The sequence below is a fragment of the Bombus bifarius genome, unplaced genomic scaffold (genome assembly GCF_011952205.1).
Source record: "Bombus bifarius isolate JDL3187 unplaced genomic scaffold, Bbif_JDL3187 scf7180000008047, whole genome shotgun sequence".
Classification (NCBI taxonomy): domain Eukaryota; kingdom Metazoa; phylum Arthropoda; class Insecta; order Hymenoptera; family Apidae; genus Bombus; species Bombus bifarius.
In genome coordinates this window covers 341,484-367,123 of record NW_022884413.1, presented here as the reverse complement: position 1 = coordinate 367,123, position 25,640 = coordinate 341,484, and the positions used below count along the sequence as shown (strand labels likewise).

Below are 25,640 nucleotides of genomic sequence, written 5' to 3'. Positions count from 1 at the left end.
AGCGACTCTGTTCGATCGCAGCGCCAGTTACTGGAATTTTCTGAAATTCGTCGGTTTCTATGAAGCGACATCGTAATGTAAAATTGGTTTCTTTTTACATACCGTACCATTAATTCGTTCGTTGTAAACGATTTAGATATAATATAGCTTATCTAGTAGGAATTGACGTCTCGCTCAATAAAATATGCAATTTTTTGGCGTGAATTATTAACAATTTAGCTACGATAAAGAACAGAGATATAGATGCAAGTAATGATGACTAACTAGGCCATCATTCATTATACCTATTTTTACTTCATTGCTTATTCATACTATATACATACATATGCTTTTCAAATGGAGGAAATGCTTTGGAAATAAGAAAGAACTTGATATATTGCGGTAAACCATATTTATTTGAATAATTATTATTTGAATAGTAAATAGATACAATAGAGAACGTTTTTAGCAGGCCAACTTCCCAATAACGGCAGAGAACTATCAATATTTTTTTTTTCTTCTAAAAGAGATGCATATCAATGTATGGAAGCATCGTTCGTTTTCATTTCTTTTTAAAACCTCTCAATAATTAAGAATAATGATATAGATTAATTCGTAATCGCCTTATTAAAAACAATTAAAAGTATTACCGTACAGATAAATATTGCTAACTTGAGAACAGTTAAAATTTCTCATACGTGTAATGGCATTTATAATCACTCCTTGGCCTAAAATAACAAAATGCTATATTATAATAAGAGATTGCATTGCGACTCTTTGTATCGTGTGAGAAATGATCGTTTATCGGACATATATTTTTCTGTCGTTTTTTGTCTATTTTTTATGTCCGACATCTGAGCATCTTGTCGTTTTTTTTTTAAATGGCATCAATATCAAAATCATCCTCGTCATCCGAGTCTTCATTGACTACAGCAGGCTTCTGTATAGGCGGTGACTGTTGTGGTTTTAGCGACTGTTTGGCTCTATCGTCATATTCAATCTATAACAGAAACAAATATATAGATTATATGTGTAATTTGGAATTGTATAGAAATATAAGTTATTTACAAAACAAACATTTACCTCTAAATCGTCGTCTTCTTCTTCTGGTTCAGAATCTTCTTCTTCTGCTTCTTGTAACCAGGTTAAAAACGGTGCAGCTTTATCGTGAATTTCTTGGGATAAATCTTTTGATACATATTTTTTAGTCACCTTGTTCGACCATTCGAACAAAGCTTTTTCTTCCAAAATATCAGCATCGTAAAAGAGCTAAAACAATAAACAAAGTCTATTAATCAAAACATATACTCATAACAATTACCGAAGAATTCATATCAGCAATTTGTCTTACCTTCAGTATGCCAGGTACCTTCGGCATCAAAGCATCTTTATGGAGGGCTATCACTTGTTCGATTCCTCTAATTAAATATTTCTGTGCCTTGATATCATCGTGGGTAAAACGAAGGAGAAGTACTCGATACTTTTTGGCTTGAGCAGCAATATTCTGATCGAAGAGTAATTCCGCCAAAATCAATGGTGCTTTTGTCTTGATCTCTAGACGTTCAGCCTCTGCAATCAGCTCTTTATGGTTATCCAATTGTCCAGCATCGCGACGACATTTAACTAATTTATAAAACATATCCATCCTTTCTTTTTCAGTCTTATCGAGATCATCGCTAATAGTCATTCCCTTTGCCCCATCTGTTAAATCCTGCAAACGGGCTCTAACTGCTTCCTCCGACACGTCGACTGCCCAATTATCGTCATCTCCGTTCTCGTCCGCCATCTTTTCAGGAGCCTCGACCACGATGTCGGTGGTGCTGGTATCATTCTCCGGAGAACCAGATCGATCACCATTAGCAGTAGCAGTGGTTGTAGTGGTGGTTGTTTCACCATTCGCACGTTTCGAACGTTTACCGCGTTTACCCTCAGTTAAAGAGCTGCCTTGAACAGCAGGATTCAAGCTCGGCGGATTTTTCAAGATATAGGTGTTCAATTTATGATTACTTTCTAATAGTCCGTGATAGCCGCATGCTTTACATCCTTGCGAAATGGTTCCTTTCTTCGAGCTGACCATCAACTCTGTCTCGGGATTATCGCAAGCCGGGCATAATACATATTTGCGGATGAATCCATCCAACAGATCTTGTAATTTCGAAGCATCGTGCGATCCATTTACAATGAATCTTTCGTTTTTGAAATCGAATTGGGTCTGCGCTCCAAGCTCACAGCCGAAATATTTGGTAGGATAGGTAGCAGGTCTCCCAATCGCTTTGGCGACATCGACCATATTCACGATTACTGTCTTGATACCATTTCCCTTGCCCTCCACTTTGGCTTGGATCCGTGGCATTTTATAGCGGTAAAACGCATCGCTGACATTACGGTTTACATTGACACTCCCCATGGTGATTGATGATGTTTCCGTCTCTTGCTCCTTGCTAAATTAATGTCCCTTCCGAGCGACAACAGCAATTTCTGACGAGACGTCGTTGTGAAAACGAGCTGTCGGCAAGTGGTGACGCGAGTGTCAGACTGTTGTAAGCTACCAAGCTTCGTTCGGTCGGTGACTCTTGTTCTCTCTGGATCTCCTGGCTCCTAATCTTTTGACGTTCAAGTAGGTAACGTTTTCGTCCTCGTCCTCCTGGATCTACTTTCCACGTTTTCCAGCGGCAGTTTGATTGCTGTGCAGCGACGTTGCCAGGCAATGGCTACCCGATGGTAGCTCGTTACGTATCGAGTCAGGGTGATTTTCGTTGTCTGCGGTAACGTGTGCCGCACTACCCGCTGACGCCAGTCACGTTTCTCTGAACGGCTGTAGCTTCCGATGCCTATTACTAAAAATTAAAATACGTATTGAAAACTCAATCTTTGAATCGAATTGTATATAATGTAATAATTTTCATAAATTCAGATCATGTCTACAGAGACTAATGTCCCTTACGACTAATGAGCTAATGTCTCTACGATTTATTACCCTAAATATTAACCTGGAAAATTTTGAGGTCCTGTGCTTAGGCAGGACTAAATGATTTAGAAATCGTTGGGTGGTATCTTGATACAAATATTGCCTCGGTTTGGTGGGCAGAGGGGGATAGTCTTCAATGATCATACACGCTGCCTGTCCGTTGCTTGTGCCCCTAAGAAAGCCTGGGTACAAGGTTGGTGTGGTTAATTCACAAGTGGCTCGTAACGAACGATTAGACCGGTCGAAAGTGATGATGTTGCCTTTTAAAAATCGCTTGGACAATGTCCTACTACCGCCGCCTTTGCTGTACACCGATCCTTTCCCTCTGGATGATATCCTGAATGTTTCTGAAATTAAACAAAAACCAATTAATCATTTGCTGTAGAGGAAAAGCAATCTCTAAGTCCTAAACTTATTTAATTTACATTTTATGCATTTAATACAATACAATATAAACATTAATATAATATATTTTATATTTTATAATTCCAATTTCATCACTCAATTGAACAGAATAATATCTTTTCTCGGAAGCTGGATGAAGTAACAAAACGTCAGCTACCGTCAAATATTAACATAACGGCTCACCATATCCATTTATTAATATCAAAGGAAACCTAATAAAAATTGGCCATTTGAAATTGAAAATTAATATTTTAAGGATTACCTCAATTATTACCATCAAAAACATACTCTCCCCTCCCCCTCTCTCTTTTCACCATCGAAGACGACTAAAAACGAACCTACGTTCAATCAGCCAAATCATCTCAACCCGAAGAAGACGTGGGACGCCTCGCAGACATGGAAAGAGTCGGGCCTACTAAAACCGTTCGCAAAATAGGAACATCGGAGGATGATTTTCAACATATGGCTCGTGGATCATTTGTGTGTGGGATTTCTTTGTCGATCGTTCGTGAATTTTGCTTGGTGTTTTAATATCATTTAGTTCGCGGCGATTTAACGATCGTCCAGCCGATGTTCGGAGGTGATCGACCATGCGAAAATCATGATAGCGAAAATCACACGCGGACCTGGTCGAAAAAGAGGAACGTCTCGAGGTATGAGTACCGGAAACGACGCCACGAGGATCCTTCGATGAGCATCGTCGGTCAAAAATGAAACAACTGAACGACGAAGTATGACAAAATACGATTGAGGATAACGGGATATGGATCCACTCGTTTTTGAAGTGTTTTCTGCATCAGCTCGGCGATAGTATATTTAATGGAAAAATTTATCATTCGAGTACAGAATTTTTTAATTATCCTTTTATCACGTCACATGACTTGTAGAAAGCTACGCGACTGAACTAATGTTATTAGTCGATTGCGCATGTTGATGCATTTATGAGAAATTGAAACGTGTAGCAATGTATGGGATACGTATATTTTAGAAAAATATATAAAATATCCAAAATAAAATTACAATTTAATATATTTCCTTTTTGTAATAAATCGAAAAAGAATATTGTGCAAGTCACTGGAATATGTAGCCTAAAATGTATCACACAAGATATCGAAGAAATTGAAAAGTATTGAGTTAGAAAATTAAGTTTGGTGAATGCTTTGAGAGGAATAACGGGGTATATCACTCAATTGTTATTCTTTATACATGTTAAATATTGCAAAACATCGGCTGGTTTTCTACTTTATTGATGAGTAAATAATTAAATAATTAAATATCTCGACTTGAATTTATAGATTTTACTCTTGATCCTAATTTTTACTTATTATTAAACAAAGTGTCTAAAACCGAATTTATCATCCTCGTTTCATCCGCCGAAAGCAGCGTTCGTCCGCTGTGTTTCTACAAACTGAACCAGTGTAAATTCGGCTTAACGAATCGTCAAATTTCTTGCGCCAAGATAATAAAATTCAACAGACATTTTTTCGCGTGCGGAGTAACGATAATCCATCATTGTAATTCTACTCTGGTTGTTCTCTAATGAAACAAATGTTTATATCACGTGATTACTTGAATAACATCAAGATTTCCTCGAGATCTTACGTGCATTAATACGATTCTTCTATTGTATATAACGGGCATTAACGTAACTGCGATCGAATTACAGATACAATTACGATTTATACGATAAGCACAGGCGTGTTACGTAAACCTACACGGCAACCAATCTATACTTTAATTTCTCATACAGTCAAATTGGCCACACGGTTTGACCCGAAAATCAGGCCACGATATTTGACGTCGAGCTCGGATTTTTCCATCGTGATACGTATACTGAATTAAACTCTCCGCGAATGTTCTGCATAAATATTCTGCAATCTTCGTTCTTTCAACGTCGCGTTTCTTTTTTTTAATTTATGATCAATTTTCTTTGAAAAGTTTGCACTAAAAATAGCAAAGATTTATCGTGAAATTCTTTAAAATATTTTTCTTCGACGATTCTCCCTGTTTTCTTTTATAGATGTTTTTTTCTTTACAAATATTACGCGTCTTATCGTAGCAATTTTTTCTTTTTTAAACACTAGCGATAAGTAGACCGTAATCTCAATTTACTTCGCCCATTAAATATCATAACGATCGCTGTACTTCGGATATTTTATACAGGGTGGTTGGTAACTGGTGGTACAAGCGGAAAGGGGGTGATTCCACGCGAAAAAAGAAGTCGAAAATATAGAATAAAAATTTTTCCTTCGAGGCTTTGTTTTCGAGAAAATCGACTTTGAATTTTCGCTCGGTACGCGTGCACCTTATCGCGTCTCGTTATAACGGATCTCACTGTAGATCGTTGTCTCGATGGAAAAATTAAAAAAAAAAATTTTTTTATTCTATATTTTCGACTTCTTTTTTCGCGTAGAATCACCCCCTTTCCGCGTGTACCACCAGTTACCAACCACCCTGTATATTTTTGCATATCATGTGCATTATATGCATCTTTGAATTTTCAATTTTGAACATACGCAGCTTGATAATATAATATTGTATTTCTACCGAAATGATGAGTAATATTTCTACTTCGAAATATTATGACATTCTAACGTTCTCGCGAGATTTACGTTTGAGATTTCGAAAGCTCCACGGATAATCCTCCTGTCACGTAAAACAAGAAACCGATAGAAAACAATCGTGGTTGCGTATTAACCGTAATATCGACGCGATCATTGTCGACAAGAAGCCAGACATGGCTCGTAACTCCGTAACCACGCTTCCGGTTACGTATATATAGGGTGTACCACACGAAGTACTGCATTTCGAATTTCTATTTGTGAAATAGCGAATTTCTTTTCTGACAAGTGACGATTTCTTTCTCGTCAAATATATATTATTTCCACTCAAAAATAAATTTGTTTTCCCTTGTAATTGTTATGTAACTCGTAATGCGTTTGTGATAATAGGATATAGGAAGTGGGTTTAGGAAAATCGATTATTTGATTTAGAATGCAGGAAAAGAGGAAACAGAGAATGGAATATAGCAAACGATACACGTGGGATATGATCTGATCAATATTCTGCAGAAGACTTGACCGAAAGTTAATAATTTAAACCTCGTAGAACGATAAACGGTAACGCGAACGTTGCATGGAAGTCTTCCACGACGAGCAAAGTTATTTCGCCCGTGTACGCTCCAATTGCGAAGCAACGTAACGCGGAAATTTACAATGAAACCTTTTATTTCGTATTGCGATTACGGAGAATTAATCCTCGCGTTGATTATGCTTCTCCTTGCTTCGAAATCCTTACAGATTCGTAAAATGGCGAACGAAATGTCGTATTATTCTTGAATTTTCATTTACGATTTTCTTCTCTGATTTATATTTAACTTTGTATCCGCGCAGACCAATGGACCGTAGGAGATGCGTTCCAATGTAATGGTTTTATATTGTACGACAAATTTGTATTTTCCAAGAGAAGTTGTGAATTAAATGGCATGATAATGGCGAAGGAAAAGCCGCAGAATGGTGTACGTGAAAGTGCTTGTTATCGTTGTATTATGTCATCGAGCAAAAGTGTTGAAATGCGAAATTGAAATGCTAAGCTGAAATAGCAAGTTGCAACAATGGATTGGAGTGTAAAATTATGATAGAAAGTTACTATGATGGAACGGATATTGAAATTTATAACAGCAGATTGCAATATCCAGCTACGGTGATAAATTAAGTGGAAATGTAGAAAAATGGTACGACTGTAATATTTTTTCGAAAAATAAGGGAAATACAATAGGACGTTATAAAATACACAGGACGATAATACTAGTCTATATTATCTACAAAAATAGTACTGATCGTAGTATCTGAACATATAAGACACAATTTCGTCTATCAAAGTTTAGCTTTTCCACAGTATCCTCAAATTAAAAATTTCACCACCTGTGTTCTACATTTTTCAAGAGTTGCTTAATTCAAATATTTAGTTGTAATCATAGATTGAATTATAAAGTTGCGATAACATAAAAATGCGAAAGTCACTTGATTTTTATATAATTTTATATTGTGTTATGTTAGTATAATGTAACGTTATATTAAAATTTCAATAAAATGTAACCTTGTAGAAATGAAACGTTCGATATATAAAATATCATATGTAACTGATTACGAGATTTAATCTTTTCATTTCGATAATATAAAAACGCAGTACGACAAACTGGAGTTTCAAGTGCATCGATAATCTATCAGATAAATAATCGTTATCATAAAATAATTATTGCTTTAATGTTCGATGTCCAGTAGCTACAGATATTCACAATGACATGTATTTATAGCGAGAGAATTAATCACACAAAGGAAGCATCGAGTTCGCAAATCGAATAAATTCGTACAAACCAAACGCGACATTCTGTACACTCCGATATTATTCACCTCATATCGATGATGATATTTATATAAATTCTGCAATCGATATAAAATACGATCAATAGAAACTAATAAAAATATGATAAAATGTAATGAATTTTGTTTTTTTATTTAATATGAAATACAGCAATAATACAACACAACAAGATATAACAATTCTCCTCTTCTACCTTTATGTAGCAAAAAGATTAAACAAATATTTATTCCAGTTGTTCGATACATTTCATATTATCGATTCTGATTTTTCCCTATTCATTTTATTTCCTTATTTAATAAAAAAACGTCATAAATAGTAACAAAGTGTAATAAAATTTCGTTCCTATATTTAGTAGAAGATAAAATAATAATAACGAGACGATAGGGTATAAGCAATTTCCCTTTCGTATTTAATGATTTTATATGATGGTGGATTAAAAATCTAAAAAAAAAAAGAAAAAAATATTTTTCAAGTAAAATCCCAAATGCCTCAGGATTGAATACCTTCTTGAACTTTATCAACGTTTCCTCTTAAAATATTCAGGCACTCGTGTGTATCGAGCGGTCCGATGTCCAGCACGCGGCGTAAAATAACGGCTTAGAATTCTAACCGCGATGCTTCGTATCAATAACCATTTATCAATATAATACTAGTCGAGCTGTCAAATGAGCTTCTCTCCCATCTCTATAGAAAGAGAATTTCGTGCACGCGTATGGCGAATAGCAATTACACCAATTACATGGCCAGACAAATTATTACAGTGGTAAACATTACAGTGGTACAATGGCTAGACTAGGATTATGAATTTATAGAAAATTCAAATATACGGAAATATTTAAAAATACGAAGAGCGTATGTAATATTGTCTAGAGGATAATAGCCAAACTACGCGATGTATATTACTCTATGTAAAAACATAAAGAATGCAAAAATATATAAAACATCCAAAGCAAAATTAAAGTGATAGAATCGCGTCTGGAGCGCAAGAGCTACGGCGATGTGGAAAAAACGTCCAGCTGAATAGATTTTTCTCTATGTTCCAAACGCAATACTCTGAGAGAATTTTAATTAATATCAAGTACGAAAGTACTATGTCTATTATAAATATATAATATTAGTTAAAATTTTTTAAGATGCTGCCTTTGGAATATAAAATGAAAAAATTATGTGATTCTAGATTTTTGCACATCAATGTAGCTGTTAGGCTATAAAATTATAACACTGTAATTCATTTGATCTCAGGCTTCCACCAATAATACCAACGAAGAGTTAATTATTGTATATATTAAATACAATTTTATTCTGACGAATGGAATTCAACTGTAGTGTTCAATGTCTATAACAATCTTCGTACGGTTTACGCGTGTAATAAACGGGGCATACGGAGGAGCACAGCGGGTAGATAAAGAGGAGCCAGATATTTTAACATTTTTAACCCAGGAGGAACAGCTCAAAGGGACGTCACGTTCACCCACTTCCTTCGAACCCGCGCCTCTTGTGGCAATTGTTCATTCCCCAAGCTATCAGTCGGCGAACCAACAGACACCTGGTCGAAACAGATCGATAAAAACATCTCCTCGTGAACTGATTCTTAGACAGTTCGCATTCACCGATTCTTCGGCTTTCGTCAAGAGAATCTTTCGAATTCCAAACCATGGAAGGCAAGCATTGAGAAGATCGAAAAAATGATTGGATAGTTGTTCTCGAGCAGAGGTTGGATCAATCATGAATCTGTGGTCGATCAAAGAACAAGGGGAAATTTGGCGTTGGAAATTTAAGCGTTTCGTACCGATGAGATTAACGGAGCAACAATTATGCGGAACATTAGCATTACACATTGTAATGATAAAACTAGGGCAATATAGCAAAGTATCGTAGATAAATAGTAAAATATAGAAAATAGAAGACTATGTAGGTCATCGGCGTTAGATGTTCTAACGATCGAACTACGTTAATGTGGAAAATTATTCTAGATAAAATATTTCATAACAGAATAAATATAGAAAACAGGAGATACTACCAGGTCACTAGCATTACGCACTTTAACGATAAAACGACGACTAAAATCGTTATTAGTACCCACACACAATTTCCTAGATAATGAGTAAAACATAGGCTTAGAAACGAAAGAGATTAATCATCTCCCACACAAAATCATAGAATAGAAAATCACAAAAATTAACGCATTGTACTCGCCACACCAACAATAATTATAATATATATAATTATAAAATATGGAAAAAGGAAGATCACGGTATAAATAAATTGACAAATATGTATAATCTCTCCTTTTATCTCAAAAAGTTGTGCACCGTGAAAGTGTGCTGGTCGATAATATAAAAAAATCGTACGATATATAATCGTATAATATAAAAAAATGTTGGAGCTACAAGGGGAAAAAATTATCTAACACGCGGCAAGAGAATGAACGAAGAGAACACGGTATCACAGAAACTGATGCGATCGCCATCGTTTATCAAGCAATTTCATCGACGCGAAAATGTGCGAAACCACTCCCATTGGTGGCGCGATAAGATGAAATTCACCCTGTTGGCGATATACGTTTGATAATATGATATTCAGATAGTAATCTGCGTATATCGCGTAGATGAACCTCGTGGTGGAATATGGAGATTGAAATACCAGAGAGCCGGTGCGCACGGTCACGTTGCATCGTGTCACAGAATGCGCAAAGAGGCCACGTCAATGCACGTTACGCTGCTCGTAGGAGGTGGCACTGAAGAGGAGAAGAGACCCGGAACACCCGGATGAATGGAAACCACGATGGCGATTAGTAGGTAATCGTAGCTATGTCATTGTTTCAAGATTAAGCATTTGGCGATGATTTTTCCACCTCTCTGAAAGTTTAAGGATACGGCATAGCAGTTTGGAAAAATCGTCAGTGCCGAGACAGTGTTTCAAGACGTTTAGGTCGAATCGTTATTTGTAAAAAATTTCCAGATGGATTTGTTTAGGATTTAGAAGACCGCGAATGGTCGAAAATTTGTTAGTATAATAGTTAAGAGTCATTTGTGTTAATTAATTACAGATTAAAGCAACAAGATCAATATTCCTTCCAAAATAAAAATTTGCTATTGCAATAATTGAAAGTTACCACATCTGAGCATTACATCTGTGTAAATTGGGAGTCTAATTGACACAGTCTTTTTAAAAGAATTTCAAGAAATATTCGATGTATGGAATTTTACGACTAGACATTGAAAAGCAGTAATCATTGATGCAAACTTCCAACAAAATTAAAGAAATCACAGACTAAATTAAGATATTCGAGAAAGATGGTATAAAATCTATTCGTAATCACAGAATTACTAAATTCAATCCAATTTTCGATTACTCTCCGATATATACCATGAATCGGAACGATACAATGCGAAAGAGGCCACGTTAACGCACGCTACGCAGTTCAAAAGATCTCGGATCAATGAACGAAAAGCTACCACACGACATCAATTATGACTTCACGTTCCAAAGTACCTACTGTAATGCCATGCAAATCCAACTTTCTCGCATTTTCACCAAATGCCACCTTTTCACATCTACCTTAAACACTGCCGATCGAATAGAATGCAATTTTGGTCCCTCGAAAGGTTTGAAAAGATCATCTTACACTTTGTAGATACCAAACCAAGTTCAACTCAACCTTCTCACATTTCAAATCACGAAACGCAAAATTGTCGCATCTACCTAAAACACCACTAGTTTAGAAGAATCCGATTCTGATTCTCCAAAAGTTTCGAAAAAGAGCATCTTTTGCTCTACGGATGTTAAACCAAGTCCAACCTTATCACCAAACCCAACCTTCTTACACACCTATAGATACTAAACACCACGTCTTAAAGGATCAAAGTAAAAAGATCTCGAGCAACGATCCAGTGTCCGAAAGATGTCGAAAGAAGCATCGAGAGAAAAAAGATCCTCCTGTAGAGGCAACGAGCAGCCTGAGCCCCCAGGAACGAGTATCGAGCGGGTGCGGAGGCGTAGCAGGGCCCGGAGGATCTTTACCTGCTCGGTACAGACGCATAAGTCGTGATTTGCGACCGTGGCTGCAGCTGCTGGTGGTCGAGTCGTCCCTATATCCTCCTCGAGACTCTCGCCAGAGGTAGGGAGAGTTTGACAGAGGAAGAGTTTAACTGGCCGGTTTCCGTTTGGTAGCCCGAGAAAAAACGCTCGATCCTGCGTAGTCTCGCGTAAATTTGTCAATTATTATCGTTACGATCGAGGGATTATTATTATACGTGAATTTAGATACGCGTTACGACACGACGTATTGCGAACGACACGCGTGTTGGACGAGTGCTTTCTGCCGGCTGTCGTAACTCGAGTCATCCTCGTCGTGCGCGTTCGCTCGCTCGCGGCACCCGGATCGGCCTGACGAGGCGCGCACGCGTCCTCCGGCCGAGGATACGCCGTATATTGATCGAAACTTGCCCCGATCTGGACGTAACGAACCCCGACGAGGAATTTCTGCTACGATTACGCGCGTCAGGCAAGGTCAGACCTCGACGATCTTTCGCCACGAGGACCGCGCTGCTGAGTCCAAGCTTCCTGGAGTTCCCTCGCGTGTTTCGACTGGTTATGCGACGAGGGTAAGAGAATCAGTCGATCGACACGCGTGGAAGATGGAATATAATATTTTTGCATCACAGAATGATGGGAGATTGAGAATTTTTAGGTTAGGTTCAGATCCACATGTTGGCGAATCATGCTTCCTGGAGTTTTCTCACTTGCGTTTGACCGATTATGAGAGGAAAATAAGAAAATTGGGATACGAGGAATGGAACGAGATATTTTTCCATCATAGAATATTAAGAGATATAGGAATAGAAAGAAATTTTTAGGTTAGGTTTGACATGTAGTGATCTGTGAGGATTGTTGTACTGGTCGATTCTATGGGATGCATTATGTGGAATTAGTTGGAATGTTGAAGGGGTTGAAACTCGAATCGATAATATCGATAATAGTTTTGATTAAACAAGAAAGAAGTTTGAGGTTAGGTTCGGTCTTAGATCTTATTAAGCGGATCAGAATAAATTAACCAGATTCTCGTTTGTGGCATATACAGAAAGTTTATTAGTGGGTTGAGATTTACTTGAATTAAAATGTAGTTACGTCATGTTCTTGGTTGGACAGAGAATAAATAGCTACTAACATTAGTGTACTTTGTATATTTTGAATGTACCTTAAGTGAATTTGTTAAAAAACTATTGATCAAATTGCGATGATAATATCATACTCCTGATTTAATGTAGGATAGCTTCATGATTAAATTGGATAAGCACAGAATGGTTCCTCAACCATAATGTAGGTTTAATGGAAACAGTAATATCCGATTTTCATCACGTAACAGTAATATTACTCGGAATATGCTCTCCATCTGATTAAAATGTGAAATACAACCAAAATAATAAATACAAAAAAAAATGTGGAGAATCAGATTGAAGATGTAGCAAAAATTTGATCGAATACTACGTAGAATAGAAGCAGAATAAAATTATACAAGAACTTTCAATTTTTCTACGCTGTGTTATACATTTTTACAGGTTAACATGATAAGGAACGAAATATTTCCTCTGTCCAAAACAATAGATTATATCCATCGGAAAAACAAAGTCAAGTAAGATATTTTTCTTTCGTAATTGTATAAGAGTTAACATTTTTAGACTGTGTTTATAATTACGAGATACGGTGAACGACAGAATGATTAATGAAATACTTCGGTCAAACCAAATGGAATTTCTATAATAATCGAATAATCCTGGGCCAAACCTAATAACCGCGATCCTTGGTTACCAGGACCACTGTGCATTGTATTTCCTCTGCAGGATAGAAGGAAAACGTTAGCTGCTTCTATTGATCACAACTAACCGTTTGATTAGAGCTCGACAAACGATAACGAGAAATCTTGCACCAGTAAATTACGGATTTCAAAGGAATTTGGATTTCTGTTATAAGAAACATTGCGCAGCCTCCTTTTCATAACGTAGAATATATCGGTCGCTTTGCATATTTAATAACCGCCTAATAGAAATATATTACAGAGAAACGAGAAATCGTAAACCATACTGAATTCCTAGCAATCGTTCTGCAAATGTTCATAAAAATCAATAAAAAGTCATTGCATATGGGAATTAAATTTCTATCGCGTCTAATTAAATACTTCGAATCTCACAAGTCTCTGGATCGTCCTACGATGAATTATCAAAGACTAGCACGAGACTAAATGGTAATAAACGCAATAAGATTGCTGAAAATGTCCATCAACGAGTCCGGTTCTCCATTTTTCACGCACGACGAAAAATTACCGCTTGTTCGTGCAACAGATCACGCGGTTATGCATTCTGCGGACCGTTTATTATCCAGCGAACTGACGGATATGCATTATGCATTTTCTGGTAACGATCGATTTCCACCGATACGTTTCAGGCAAGGCTAGATCGTACGCGACTCGTCGCGGGAAGACATATTGCGGCCGAGACAGATTCGCGGCGATAAAACACGGCATGCGGCTCTCCTTATGCAAATTTCGTTCCCTTCGACCTGTAATGCCGCTCGAACGTTTCATTACCGCTGATACAGTTTCGCCTGTTATCGTGGGCGCACGCGCGCGGTTTTAGGCGTTTGATCGTGACTCAGATCGAGCTCATGCAAATTCCGAATTAATAGAACTGATAAAGGGGAAAAATCGTTGAACGCGTTCGAGTTCAACGAAGTACGATATTCGATTGGAAAAATGGAAAAGTGGCGAGAGGAAGTAAAAGGGTTAATGATGCACAACATTACGGTGAAAGCGTATAATTTCTTCATTCCTTGTAAATATATCCGCTTACTTTTTAAACTATACTAGTATACTTCTACTAGTAAAAATATCACTGTCTATAATTACAGTTACTTATCAAATTAGCGTATACACTTACTAAATTAATACGTTCACTGTAATGTACATACAGGACGATTCATATTCGTTGGATGAGTAGAGAATCCTGTATCCGCATAACAAGGTTCAAGATTGAACTTGTTTTCCATTTGCGTCGTAAGAATCAATTTTAAATCCACCAAATTACAATTACTATCACTGAATTCATTATTATCGAAAGAATAAATAAGAAAAGTATAATAAATAGGTGAAATAATATTTCAACAATGTAGATGATATGGTACTTCTATGTAACTTCTAAATTACGTGATGCTAAACGATTATTGTAATTTATCCGTCTGGCAATCGTCTACTAATTGAAATCTGGAAAGATAGAATAGCCATTATGAGACGTAGAAGTAAATCTTGCCACTCGTGACCTCAACAGCTTGCAGTACAATCGCAGCACAGTTTGCATGTTATTCTATGCGTTTCTGTAGTGTTTTGAGATTGCATCGTGAATTGTATAACGTACTCCGTGTTTACAGAGTGATCCGCGTAAAACGTTCTACCGTATATGTCTAAGGACATTCGTGTAAAATGGATTACATCTAGTGTTTTATTTGTATAGAATAAACTACATAGACTGTATAGCACGATCTATATGGTAACACATAGAGGACAATCCACATAAGGTAGATTATATGTAGCGTTACATCGTATTCCTACGTTGCATTGTGTAACGTATTCTGTTTATACAGGATGTTTCACATACAGTGTTAGACTGTAATTAGTACATGATTCGCAGACAGGATATTTGCAAATTCCACTTTGAATCAACAAGAGGAATGATACGATATCTTTTGTATATACGTTTCGAATTACATGGTATCCCATCCTGTTTTTATATGGTGATTCATAAACGATATTATCTTCGGATCTGACTCATATGAAATGTCGTTTTAACAATCGATAGCTATACAAAATATTTTACGTTTAAACGTTTGCATGATGTAACGCGTATAAGACATTTGAAATAAAAAAATATTAATCGCGCAAGGGCAAAGCGAAGAGAATAATTTCCACGATACGTGAAATGTCACGTGGAACAAGTACAGAAGTCTTAGAAAGCATCTAGCCAAAGGAAATATATTTTAACGAACAAATGCTTTTTAGGATATTTTCATTCCACTTTCCCCCCTTTCCCCCAAAATGAAATATTATGCTTCTTCGCTCTGTGAAAAGACCGGTTATCCAATCGAAGCACTTCGTAATCAATTTCTCTTTTGCAAAAAATCTTCTTAAAAATCCTATCGCCATTTATCGCTTTCGCGCGTTTCTTACGACACTCTATCGTAATAATACTCTTCCTCCGTGGAAGATAAGATAATACGTACGCATTACGAAACCTCTAAAGGAAATGAACAATTTGTCAAAAATTTATAACCGAACCAACCACTCGTTCCTAGCGTTAGAATTAATTTAACCAAAAAACAAATACATCTATCATTTAGTTAGTTAATAGCATGTTGTATAATATAATTAGTTCGTCCAAAACGTTTCTCTCGTTTCACAAGGTGATAATAGATGAACAACAGTTTCTATTTTATATTATTTTATTGATCCATTTCGTTCTGTTTCTATTATCATGCTCGTGCATAATTCAATAAACTAATATAAAACAAGGAACATCGTGCGTCTATTATTTCCTTATAAAACGAAAGAAATCTTTTCTGACAACCTAATACATCGGATACGAATTAAGAAAGACGAAGAATAGGAAGAAAACAATTTTTTAAACGATTTGAAGAAGAATACTTGGACGTGGACGTGCGTAAAATTTTTGGAAGAATATTCGATCGTTGGGAGTGAGGCTGAGATGACAGGAAGTAGGCGGAACGTGAAAAACGGCGTCGATCGAGCAACTGCGATTTCGGGCATCCCCGAAAATGACGCAACGAAACATAGTTCTATGCTAATTCATACAAGCACACGGAACTTCCGGTGCGCCATATCCAGCGTGTCGACTATTTTTCCACGAACTGCATCTTACGACAAGGTCAGACTTTCCGTTTCTTTCTCGTGATCCTAACATTAGAAACTAGCGTTGACCGCCTTCGCGCGTATCGAGCTCCATGATCTTTCTCAACGTATATAATGTTTTCTTTTGGTGATTTAAAATTTAACCTTGTTTATCAGAAGTGAAAGGTTGGCGAGAGAACACATAAGGGATATATATGGAAGATATATTTGGGAGCTTGTAATTAACGCTTACGACCGTCTGTTCGACACCTGTGCCTGAAATATCGTTGCAATCGGCATAATTTATGCGAATCTTTTTCTCAAACAACTCTTGCATCAGAAATTTAATTTACAAGGTTTTCTGCACTCGATCGAGTGCCACGTGGAACTTTCTAAACGCGAATAAGAATATTTTATGGCTAAATAATACGAATTCTCCGGCAAACATATAAGTTTACTATAAATTCACTTATCTTTTTGTCTTTTACACGTTATAGAATTCTGTTAATTTGTTGCTGAATGTGTGACAAGTTTCCATATCTCGAACATAGAAAATGCACTGGCGCTGGAACGTTTGCAAGACCGTCTGCTTTTTAAACGATACAACGATACTTCGTATTTATGGAAAATTGAAAAATACAGAAACGTTGGAAAAATACGCAAGATATCCAAAGTAAAATATTCGTTACGATATTTACAAGTCTTTTTATTTATTCTATCAATTTATGAACGCGTCGTCGACATAAATGCAAATTTCTCGGATGTTTCGTTCCCGGCTAGATTCACTGTTTTTCCACCGACATGATAGCCATTTCTGCCCAATTAACTCGACGCGTTAAAACAGATGGAAATCCCTTCAACTTTGCATAAAATTTGCATCGTGGGACGAATCTCGTTCTTTTTTTGCACGTGTTTTTTTACCCTCTTGCGCCATATTAATTATAGCCTCGATTAAGCCTTAAGCCGAGCAAAGGAATCAACAACTTACAGCAAAAATAACGTTCTAAAAAGCAGAGAGAAAGAAATTGAATGAAATGGTTTGCGAAGATTTGATACGGTAAGGTTGAAGATAAACGACGCGTATTTCTTTCTAAACTGAGATGGTCAGACCAAGTCACGGTCAAGTACGTGGAAAAAAACAGACGAAAGGCAAGGACAAGTTTTACGATTTTACGCTAGCACGAGACGCAGCAATTTTATTTCCGTGGTTTGAGCGAGTTGCATGCCACGTCTCAACAACGAAACTCGTCAATGGTATTCGAATCGCGGGTTCCTTCCTTCTCAATTTTCCGACGATTTAAAACAAAAATGTACGTTAGAAAATATGGGTCGCCGTAAAAATAACATCTGCAACGTGTTTTAACACTTTGCGGACGCGTGTCGGTATATAGCCGCCCGAATCTGTTCACAGTTCCGGACACTTATTTTCAAGTGGCTAGCGTGCGTCTATTTTTCCGAGCGATAATCTAAACTAAACAGTATTATGTTTTTGACGAAAGAAAATTATAGATCTTGCGAAATTTTATCTTCCGTTTAACGTAAACTCACGAGGTAGACGATGGTCGAGTCAAAACGAATTTCAGTCTTTCATTTACATCGCGACCTTCAGATACCTACAGTTAAAGAAGAAATATCAAAATTCAGTAACGGATATAATATAAGAGTTAACAACCACCAAAACCCATTAGTTGCCCAATTACTTGACACGACGGATCAGATCCGCAGGCTAAAAAGACAATACCCTTTAGATTTGAACATTAGATTCAGCTAGAATCAAACATACTATAAACTCTTATAATCCAAGTTACAATACCACGCAAGAATAATTTACTTATAATTCTCAATGAGAAATGATTGTAAAATTCTTCCAAATAAAAAAAAATATATATAAAGCTATGTTAAAACCAGCTACGCTCGTTAAGGCCCAGAACTGAAGAGGGCGCATCGCGAGTTCGAATCCTCGGCCTGGAGATATATTTGCAAAAGATGAAAAAGCCAAAATCTCTCTTAAAAGTAATATACAACAGGCGCAAGCCTCCTCCCTTGCGCTGTTGTGGGTGTACTTTCTGGGAGTGCTTGGTAAAAGTGCTTTTGGTGTTTAAGCACCCAGGGGGCCCGACGATCAACTCGCACTGGTCTCTACCGTCCCGCCCGTTGGAGGTTTTATTAGCCGGTAAGAATCCGGCTTCTGCCACCCCTAGTGCCGCCGCCTTCGCAGTAATAGTGATGACAATGATGATGAACTAAATAATATAACTAAAAATAATACAAGCCTCGAAAATGAATAACGCAAACGTCCAACGTGTATATTTTCTGAACTGTACGCGCCAATACTTCTCTTCTAGAGCGTCTGCAAAGGGTTAAAACACCGTCGTTATCTAGGATATTCAATTCCACTACAAAAAGTACAAGATAATCGAAGAAAAGGAGTTATAAATTGAAGAAGAACGAGACGAAGAAAATGGAAAAGGGAGAGTTTGAAGATGGCGATAAAAGGCATAAAGGGGATAAAGGGAAATGGAGCGGCATGATAGTACGGAATACGACCGAATCGATTCCAATAAAATAACGCAAGAAGCGAAGGATAATACACGAATACAAGGTACAGGAAAATTCCTGCGACTAATTAATGGCTATCTTACGGGATCGTGTTATACCAATTTAATATACGAATACGATTTACGTTCAGCCGGTTAATCGAGATCGATTCTAAATAGTCGTTCTTTTAACATTTTTCAGAAGTTTGTATTCTTCATATATTGACATACGACATAAAAAGAAGGAAAGAAGTATTTATGTTTCAATGAATCTTATGATCTTTCCTCGATCGAGTTATATACGTAATAAAATCTGCTTTTCTTCCGATTTTTGTCTTTGGTCATTTTTGAGCATTTTTTTACCTTAAGTTTGTAAATATTGCTTCTGATGTAATTACTGTAATTTCATTATAGCTTAGTGTTAATTTCGTACAGCTGTAAAACGATATCATAAAAATTCTGTTGAATTTTATTCGAAATAAATTCACTGAAACAATAAAGCGCGGGATTTCCAACCGGAGAGCAGACGATCAATCGTCTCGGTGGAATTAAGAAGAATACATAGATTCAACAACAAGCTGCACAATAAACGATCTAATTATCTACTCGTCGATCCTCGATGACCGCTTCCCTTCGAGAGCAAGTCATTCACACCGACCTTCCAGAGGCTCTCCAGCACGATTCGCGAGATTATTGAACCTGAATCGGCGAAGAAAACGAGATTACGGACATCGTAGCCTTGACCAAACGCGTAAATCTTCTATGTACGTACTTGTGAATGAACGAACGAACGAAACGTGTGATTCAATTCAAGATAAACTATAAGTCAAAATTGTAAAGATCAAAGATACAAAATAAGTTTGTATTTCGTGTTTTTAGTTGGATATTTTCATTCTTAATCTATCAGCCCATTAAGGATCAACGAACTGCTATCGTATTACGTACTATAAATACTTTAATTTGAAACTTTTACTCTTCTTGGAACATCGACGGAAAGAAATTCCTTTCCACACCCACAAGATGGTAGTATCATAAAGCTATCGTCAAATGGATCTATTTAACCAATTTAGAAGTTTCTCTAATAAAAGTGTTCTACTTTTGGAGTATCGTTTATTTTTCGAATGAATCGCAGAGAAAATAAACTACAAGGAAGAATGAATGAATTCTCCATGATGATGTAAGCATTGAAAGCAACTTGTTTTTTGAGATTGGAAAATTCATAGCAAACTATAGCAAGATCTATGGTTCGTAATACTAGATTGCTGCATAGATTCTACTTCATATATGTAAACTATCGATGTTACGATAAATGCAATATTCCTGTGTATGTCGATTAATCTGCAAAATCCAAAGATTTAGAAATTAACATCTGATTCAACAGCTAGGTATAGAGAAGCCAAGTATATCAATTCATTTCTCACGTCGTTATTTATCAAAGAAATATTACAAATGATCTTTTCTCTTCTTTGTCCGAATCGTCTCGAGGAAAATATAAAATAATCGTCATTGATATACGTGATTAATCATTTTAGTCGCGAGTTAAACATAGTCTTAAAAGATCTTTTCGTTTATCGAGATAAGAGCTAGAACGAAACATAACAATTCGAGCATCTCAGCAGGATCAGATTACGATTAAAGGAAACTGGTTGGCAATCTCGAAACACCGTTTGAGAACCACGGGTCGCACTGAGAGGAACTGATTAAGAGGTATTATTTTGCATCGCTATCGAGCAACTATGCACGCTTAAGGGTCAGAGCAGGCCATCTTAAGCCGCAGATAAATGGAAAAAATAAGGCGAGCATACGCGAAGGGAGCGAAAGGTCGGATTACTCGAGTCCGTTCGAAGAATCCGTTTCGAAAGCAGACGTTTCGTGTTCTGATGATCGAACATCACGTAACGATGGAATAAAGTTGGACCGATACGTAGGTAGAAACACATTTTCAGATTAATTACCGGAAGAAAATATACAATTCAAAGCCAGTAAATCAACAATGTTGTAGAACTAATTTTTTCTCTTATCCATGAATTATTTCTTATTTTTTATTTTATCTACAATTTCTAAATATAAACTTTTATATAGATTTACAATAAATTTTGACAAAGATTCATTTTTCTACTTATATATGGTCTGTTCTTTCGTTTTCTTTTAATTTTTTTTTTTTCGTTTTTGAAGGTTTTCTATAACAAAGAGAAAATCAGAACTAGCTTCAGTTACAGACAGATATATACCTTTCGTACTGTACTGATAATAATATTATAGTATAATATATAGTAATATCGAAGCCAAGGTCCTTTCGATATTCCTATGAATAAATCAATAGACGTTAAGAATAACATAAATGTTACACAACAGAGAATATAATATGAATAGGGGTTATTAATGTTATCTGTCTGCAACATGACATTTCAACGACACACTCATTTTAGATATTTTTTGAACCTTCTTTTACAGTAAAAAGCAATGACGACGTAAAAGCAATGGAAATGCGAATGAATTTTTCAAGAAGAAAAAGAAAGCGGATTATGTAATTGACTGTCCGTTGCGGTAATATATTTCATTATTGCAACATTTATCTATTTAATTTGATGGTTCATTCGATTCTACTTTCTTTGCTAATTAGAAATTACCTTTTCCAATAAATTGCCAATAGAGTATCTTGTTAAAATGATGATCAGCTCCTAACAAGAAATTTATAAATACTTCAGGCACAATATTCTACTACAATTTTATATGCATAATTTACCATCTTCTTATTAAAAATTTCACAATTTATACATATCTAGTGTACTTTGGGGAATATTACTCTCAGAAATACAATTTAGATACTATAAAATATTTACAGGAATGAAGAATCATTGAAATGATGTTTATTGAACGATTTAGACGCAAACAGGTCATGTATATCCAGAGGAAAGTGAAATCAAAATGTAAATATTGTAAGAAGCCAAACATCGAATTGAGAGTTAACCTTTCGCGATCTTGTTAATTAATCGCGTCCGATTAATTCCGATATCGTTCGTTTTTCCCCGAGAAAACGAAATATCAATTACTTGCGATATTGTACATAAATACATACCATTTAAATTTGAAATAATGTGACACCATAAGTTTATTTAAGAATTACAAAATCACGTGTTATAAAATTTATCTTTTTTTTTAGTACAATACAAGTAAGAAATTGTAAAAGAAATCCTTCGCAGCTGTACTTCCTGTTCGGCTACAAGAAATAATAATAAAAAGCGTCATTGATCGTGAACCACAAGCATCGTTACAGATAAAGACCTCTTGTTAGATTATTTTCATCTGGATAACGCGTGGAACTTCAGAAAGAAATTATCAACGCTAACGCAAGAGTGGAAAGAGACAGGAGTAATATCGCAATGGTAAATTTTAACACGTGTTTTTTATTTGCTTAATATGCGAGGAAAAAATTCCATCAATTACTATTACACGACGATATCTCTCAAACGAGAAAGAGAAGTTACGTAAATAGTAAAACATGGATGTATTTTAAACGACATAGTAGAAAAATATAAATATTTTATCAACTAATATTTTCAACAACAAAGGAAGCGTATGGTTTCAAATGTATTTACAAATAAAGAAAACAGAAATTTCTCCGATGATCTTTGTTTGCCGATAAAGAAGGAACGAGCGATGTAACTCTATAATTTATACAATTTTTCAATCTATTTTTGGAAATCACTCGGTACACACTTCCTCGAATCTCGATCGGTAAACATTCAAACATGCAAACGCACAAAAATAATGGCCTTATATCGAAGAAATATGGTCGATCGTGATAAACGTACAAAGTACGGATAGTCGATGATTCGATACAAACACCAACGGACAAATCGTTTAAGTCAATATTAACATGTATGTAATATTGTGATGGAAGAACAATCAAACTCGACAGTGATACACAACTATACGAACCTGTTCTTTTTATCGACAGTACTAAAGCTTGAATACACGACTCGATGTATACCGGTTAATTTAAAAAATAATTTTTTCTCCGTGATACGATTTATTATAATTGCTAATTTAGTATAGATGATATAGCACTTTTTAAATCATGCGAAATAAATCAAACGTACAAAAAGATATAAGAAACGAATGAAGAAATTTTAAACACATAACCGCTTCTAACACCTCTTCCTAATATTACTTTTTAAGACATTACATCTCGTATTTTTTCTCGAACTTTGTTTCACTCGTTTCCCATAACCACTGAAACGTACATTGTATATATTAAACCATGATTCATCAAAATATTACGTTATACGCACGTTATCGCAATCTCGTGGTTCACTCAAGCGACGAAACTATCCGTTTCGGTGCGTTCAATAATCCGGTAAGCAATATCGATCCAACGTTACGTCGTTGTGATATGAAAGGCAACAAACGGATACGACGAGTAAAAGACGAAGATGAAACGTGGTATGCATGTATGTACGTTTGCTTATGGAACAAGCCGAAGAAAAGATTAGGATACGGTAGAAATGTTCAATTCCCGTGTAAAATAAACTGGTCGCGAATCTCGTGCACGTTCTCGTGTCCAAAATGGCTGGTCGCTAAAATTAGCGTCGGAAGTATACGAAACGATACCAGATAGAACATCGGCGATCGCTACTATACCATGTTTCCACTCACCTTGACGTCGCAGAAAAGTCATATAAAATGGTATCGCCCTGCTGGACGGCCGCCTTCTAGCGTGAAAATTGAACGGGTGTTCGTAGGTGTATCGACACAGATGGATCGCCCTGTCGGGTGTACCCCAGTGTCTCGTTTTACGTCTTTCAACGATGTCGCCTACGAAAGTCGGTCGTTGAAACGGTCAGTCGCGTAGACGTGACACCGTGATAATACTTCTGCGTACTCTCTATCCCTTTTCCTGTTCGATGACAAGTATCCCTGTTGTCAAATGGCTATTTGCTTGGCGATTCTTTGTAAAGAATTGCGTGCTGTGAGTAACTTTATCGCTTGAGACGTGCACACGAAACGTTCCGGCTTCTGAGACGGCTACTATCTGAATACAACTGCAAACGAAACGATCCTCGAAACCAGGGCCGTAAACGTCAGTCGTGAATCCCCGCGACTGATATTTGTGCCACTACCTAATCTTTTTCACTAACGAGTCCAGTCAGGAGAGGTAAATAAAACCATATGATCTAGGGAAAACGGAATTGAATTCATAATCGAGGTCGTATAAACTATGGTTTGAATAAAAATAATATAAACTTTGAATGATACAAATGATAAAAACTAAAAGATGATTTTTTTAAATGAACACGTATATTCTTTATTGAATAGAGCTTTAAACGTTGTAAATGTTATAAGAAAATTTAAAATAATTAAACCAATATTGCAACTGTTCAATTGTAAAATACGGAGTGTAGCAGATCGCGTGATACTAAACTAAAGTAAATTAAACTAAATGGAAAATATAGAATACAATTAGTTCGTTTTCAAAAAATCCGCATTTAAAACTTCATCGAATATGCGTGTAGCGCACTAATTTTTGATTGAACATTTTCCAACTCAAATTTTTCAGGAAGGAAACCGAGAAAGCTTCTGTACACTGTTTACTTATCTTCACATATAAAGTAATCTTCTGTTTGGTTGTACATGCCTGGTCGTAATAAAGTAAAATAAAACGTTATTTTTTCGAACATTAATTTCCGAAATTGGAAAATCGAATACATTTGTCCACATTGAGCTATACTGAGCAAATACTTCCGTTACGATGTATCAAGCAAATATATTACATTTAACAGGTCAGTTTAAATATTTTCTCCAATAATATAAAGCTGTCCCCGAAGATTATAATTTGCTAACGACTAATCAGCCAATAGTTGGAATACCACGTGACTAGTTGTATTTTGTATTTACTCTCACTTTGACTTTCAGGTGAGATGATACACAATTGTTTTGAATATATATCTATATATTGCGAAGAATTCGAATCTAATCATGCTTTTATATTTGAAAGATTTTGGAAGTCTCGATAAGTCTTTAATCTTGAATCTTTAAAGTTTCGATATGTGTTAAAAGTCTTGATAAATCTAATAATCTTAATCCATTCAATATCTTGTATCTACAATCTACAATCTCTTTATTATATCCTACTTTTAATACTTTTAAGATTTGCTACATACAAGTCTTTTAAGACTTACATGATTTTCAAGACTTTTAAGAGTTTTAAATATTGAATTGTATTCAAAGTGATATGAATTTTTGTAGCATTAAATCGCTCAAAATTAAGATTGAAACCATCACTATTTCTACTTTTTTTAATACATATTTGTTTTTTATTTAATCCCCATGTGACATCGCACATTATCATTATCAAAGATGCAACAAAAATTTCGTGGTTTCATTTCTCATTCGATTCCTTAATTATTTTGATAAGAGATTCGTTGATGTTTGTCACTGAAATATTATTTTAACATACAACGATGTAAAA

General features: G+C 36.0%; 2 protein-coding genes across 4 annotated transcripts; both read right to left on the bottom strand.

Moving 5' to 3' along the window:
* Positions 1–375: 375 nt before the first annotated feature.
* Positions 376–2,480, bottom strand: LOC117207944 (eukaryotic translation initiation factor 5). The gene is made up of 3 exons (XM_033448679.1): positions 1,331–2,480; positions 1,063–1,248; positions 376–979 (listed from the first exon to the last, which is right to left on the bottom strand). The coding sequence occupies exons 1-3, from the start codon at positions 2,384–2,386 to the stop codon at positions 857–859; spliced, it is 1,365 nt and encodes a 454-aa protein (XP_033304570.1). The 5' UTR covers positions 2,387–2,480; the 3' UTR covers positions 376–856.
* On the bottom strand, positions 2,422–24,292 carry LOC117207956. 3 transcript variants are annotated; one of them, XM_033448699.1, is made up of 4 exons: positions 24,054–24,292; positions 23,828–23,986; positions 2,970–3,294; positions 2,422–2,816 (listed from the first exon to the last, which is right to left on the bottom strand). In XM_033448699.1, exons 2-4 carry the CDS (start codon positions 23,847–23,849, stop codon positions 2,777–2,779), a joined length of 387 nt encoding a protein of 128 aa, XP_033304590.1. In that variant the 5' UTR covers positions 23,850–23,986; positions 24,054–24,292; the 3' UTR covers positions 2,422–2,776. The 3 variants fall into 3 exon arrangements, with proteins under 3 accessions (XP_033304590.1, XP_033304589.1, XP_033304591.1); XM_033448698.1 differs by having other exon boundaries at positions 23,828–24,292; XM_033448700.1 differs by lacking the exons at positions 23,828–23,986; positions 24,054–24,292 and adding an exon at positions 11,759–12,084.
* Between the last annotated feature and the right edge of the window lie 1,348 nt (positions 24,293–25,640).

What these genes read in the sequence shown, in the direction of transcription:
- LOC117207956 (XM_033448698.1), bottom strand. Translation starts at nt 23,849, where the DNA reads ATGACTTTTCTGCGACGTCAAG. An exon ending in GACTTTTCTGCGACGTCAAG is followed by an intron (nt 3,295 to 23,827) that starts GTGAGTGGAAAC and finishes GTTTAATTTCAG; the next exon opens with AAACATTCAGGATATCATCC. An exon ending in AGGACCTCAAAATTTTCCAG is followed by an intron (nt 2,817 to 2,969) that starts GTTAATATTTAG and finishes TTTAATTTTTAG; the next exon opens with TAATAGGCATCGGAAGCTAC.
- LOC117207944 (XM_033448679.1), bottom strand. Translation starts at nt 2,386, where the DNA reads ATGGGGAGTGTCAATGTAAACCGTAATGTCAGCGATGCGTTTTACCGC. An exon ending in AGGTACCTGGCATACTGAAG is followed by an intron (nt 1,249 to 1,330) that starts GTAAGACAAATT and finishes TTATTGTTTTAG; the next exon opens with CTCTTTTACGATGCTGATAT. An exon ending in AAGAAGACGACGATTTAGAG is followed by an intron (nt 980 to 1,062) that starts GTAAATGTTTGT and finishes TTTCTGTTATAG; the next exon opens with ATTGAATATGACGATAGAGC.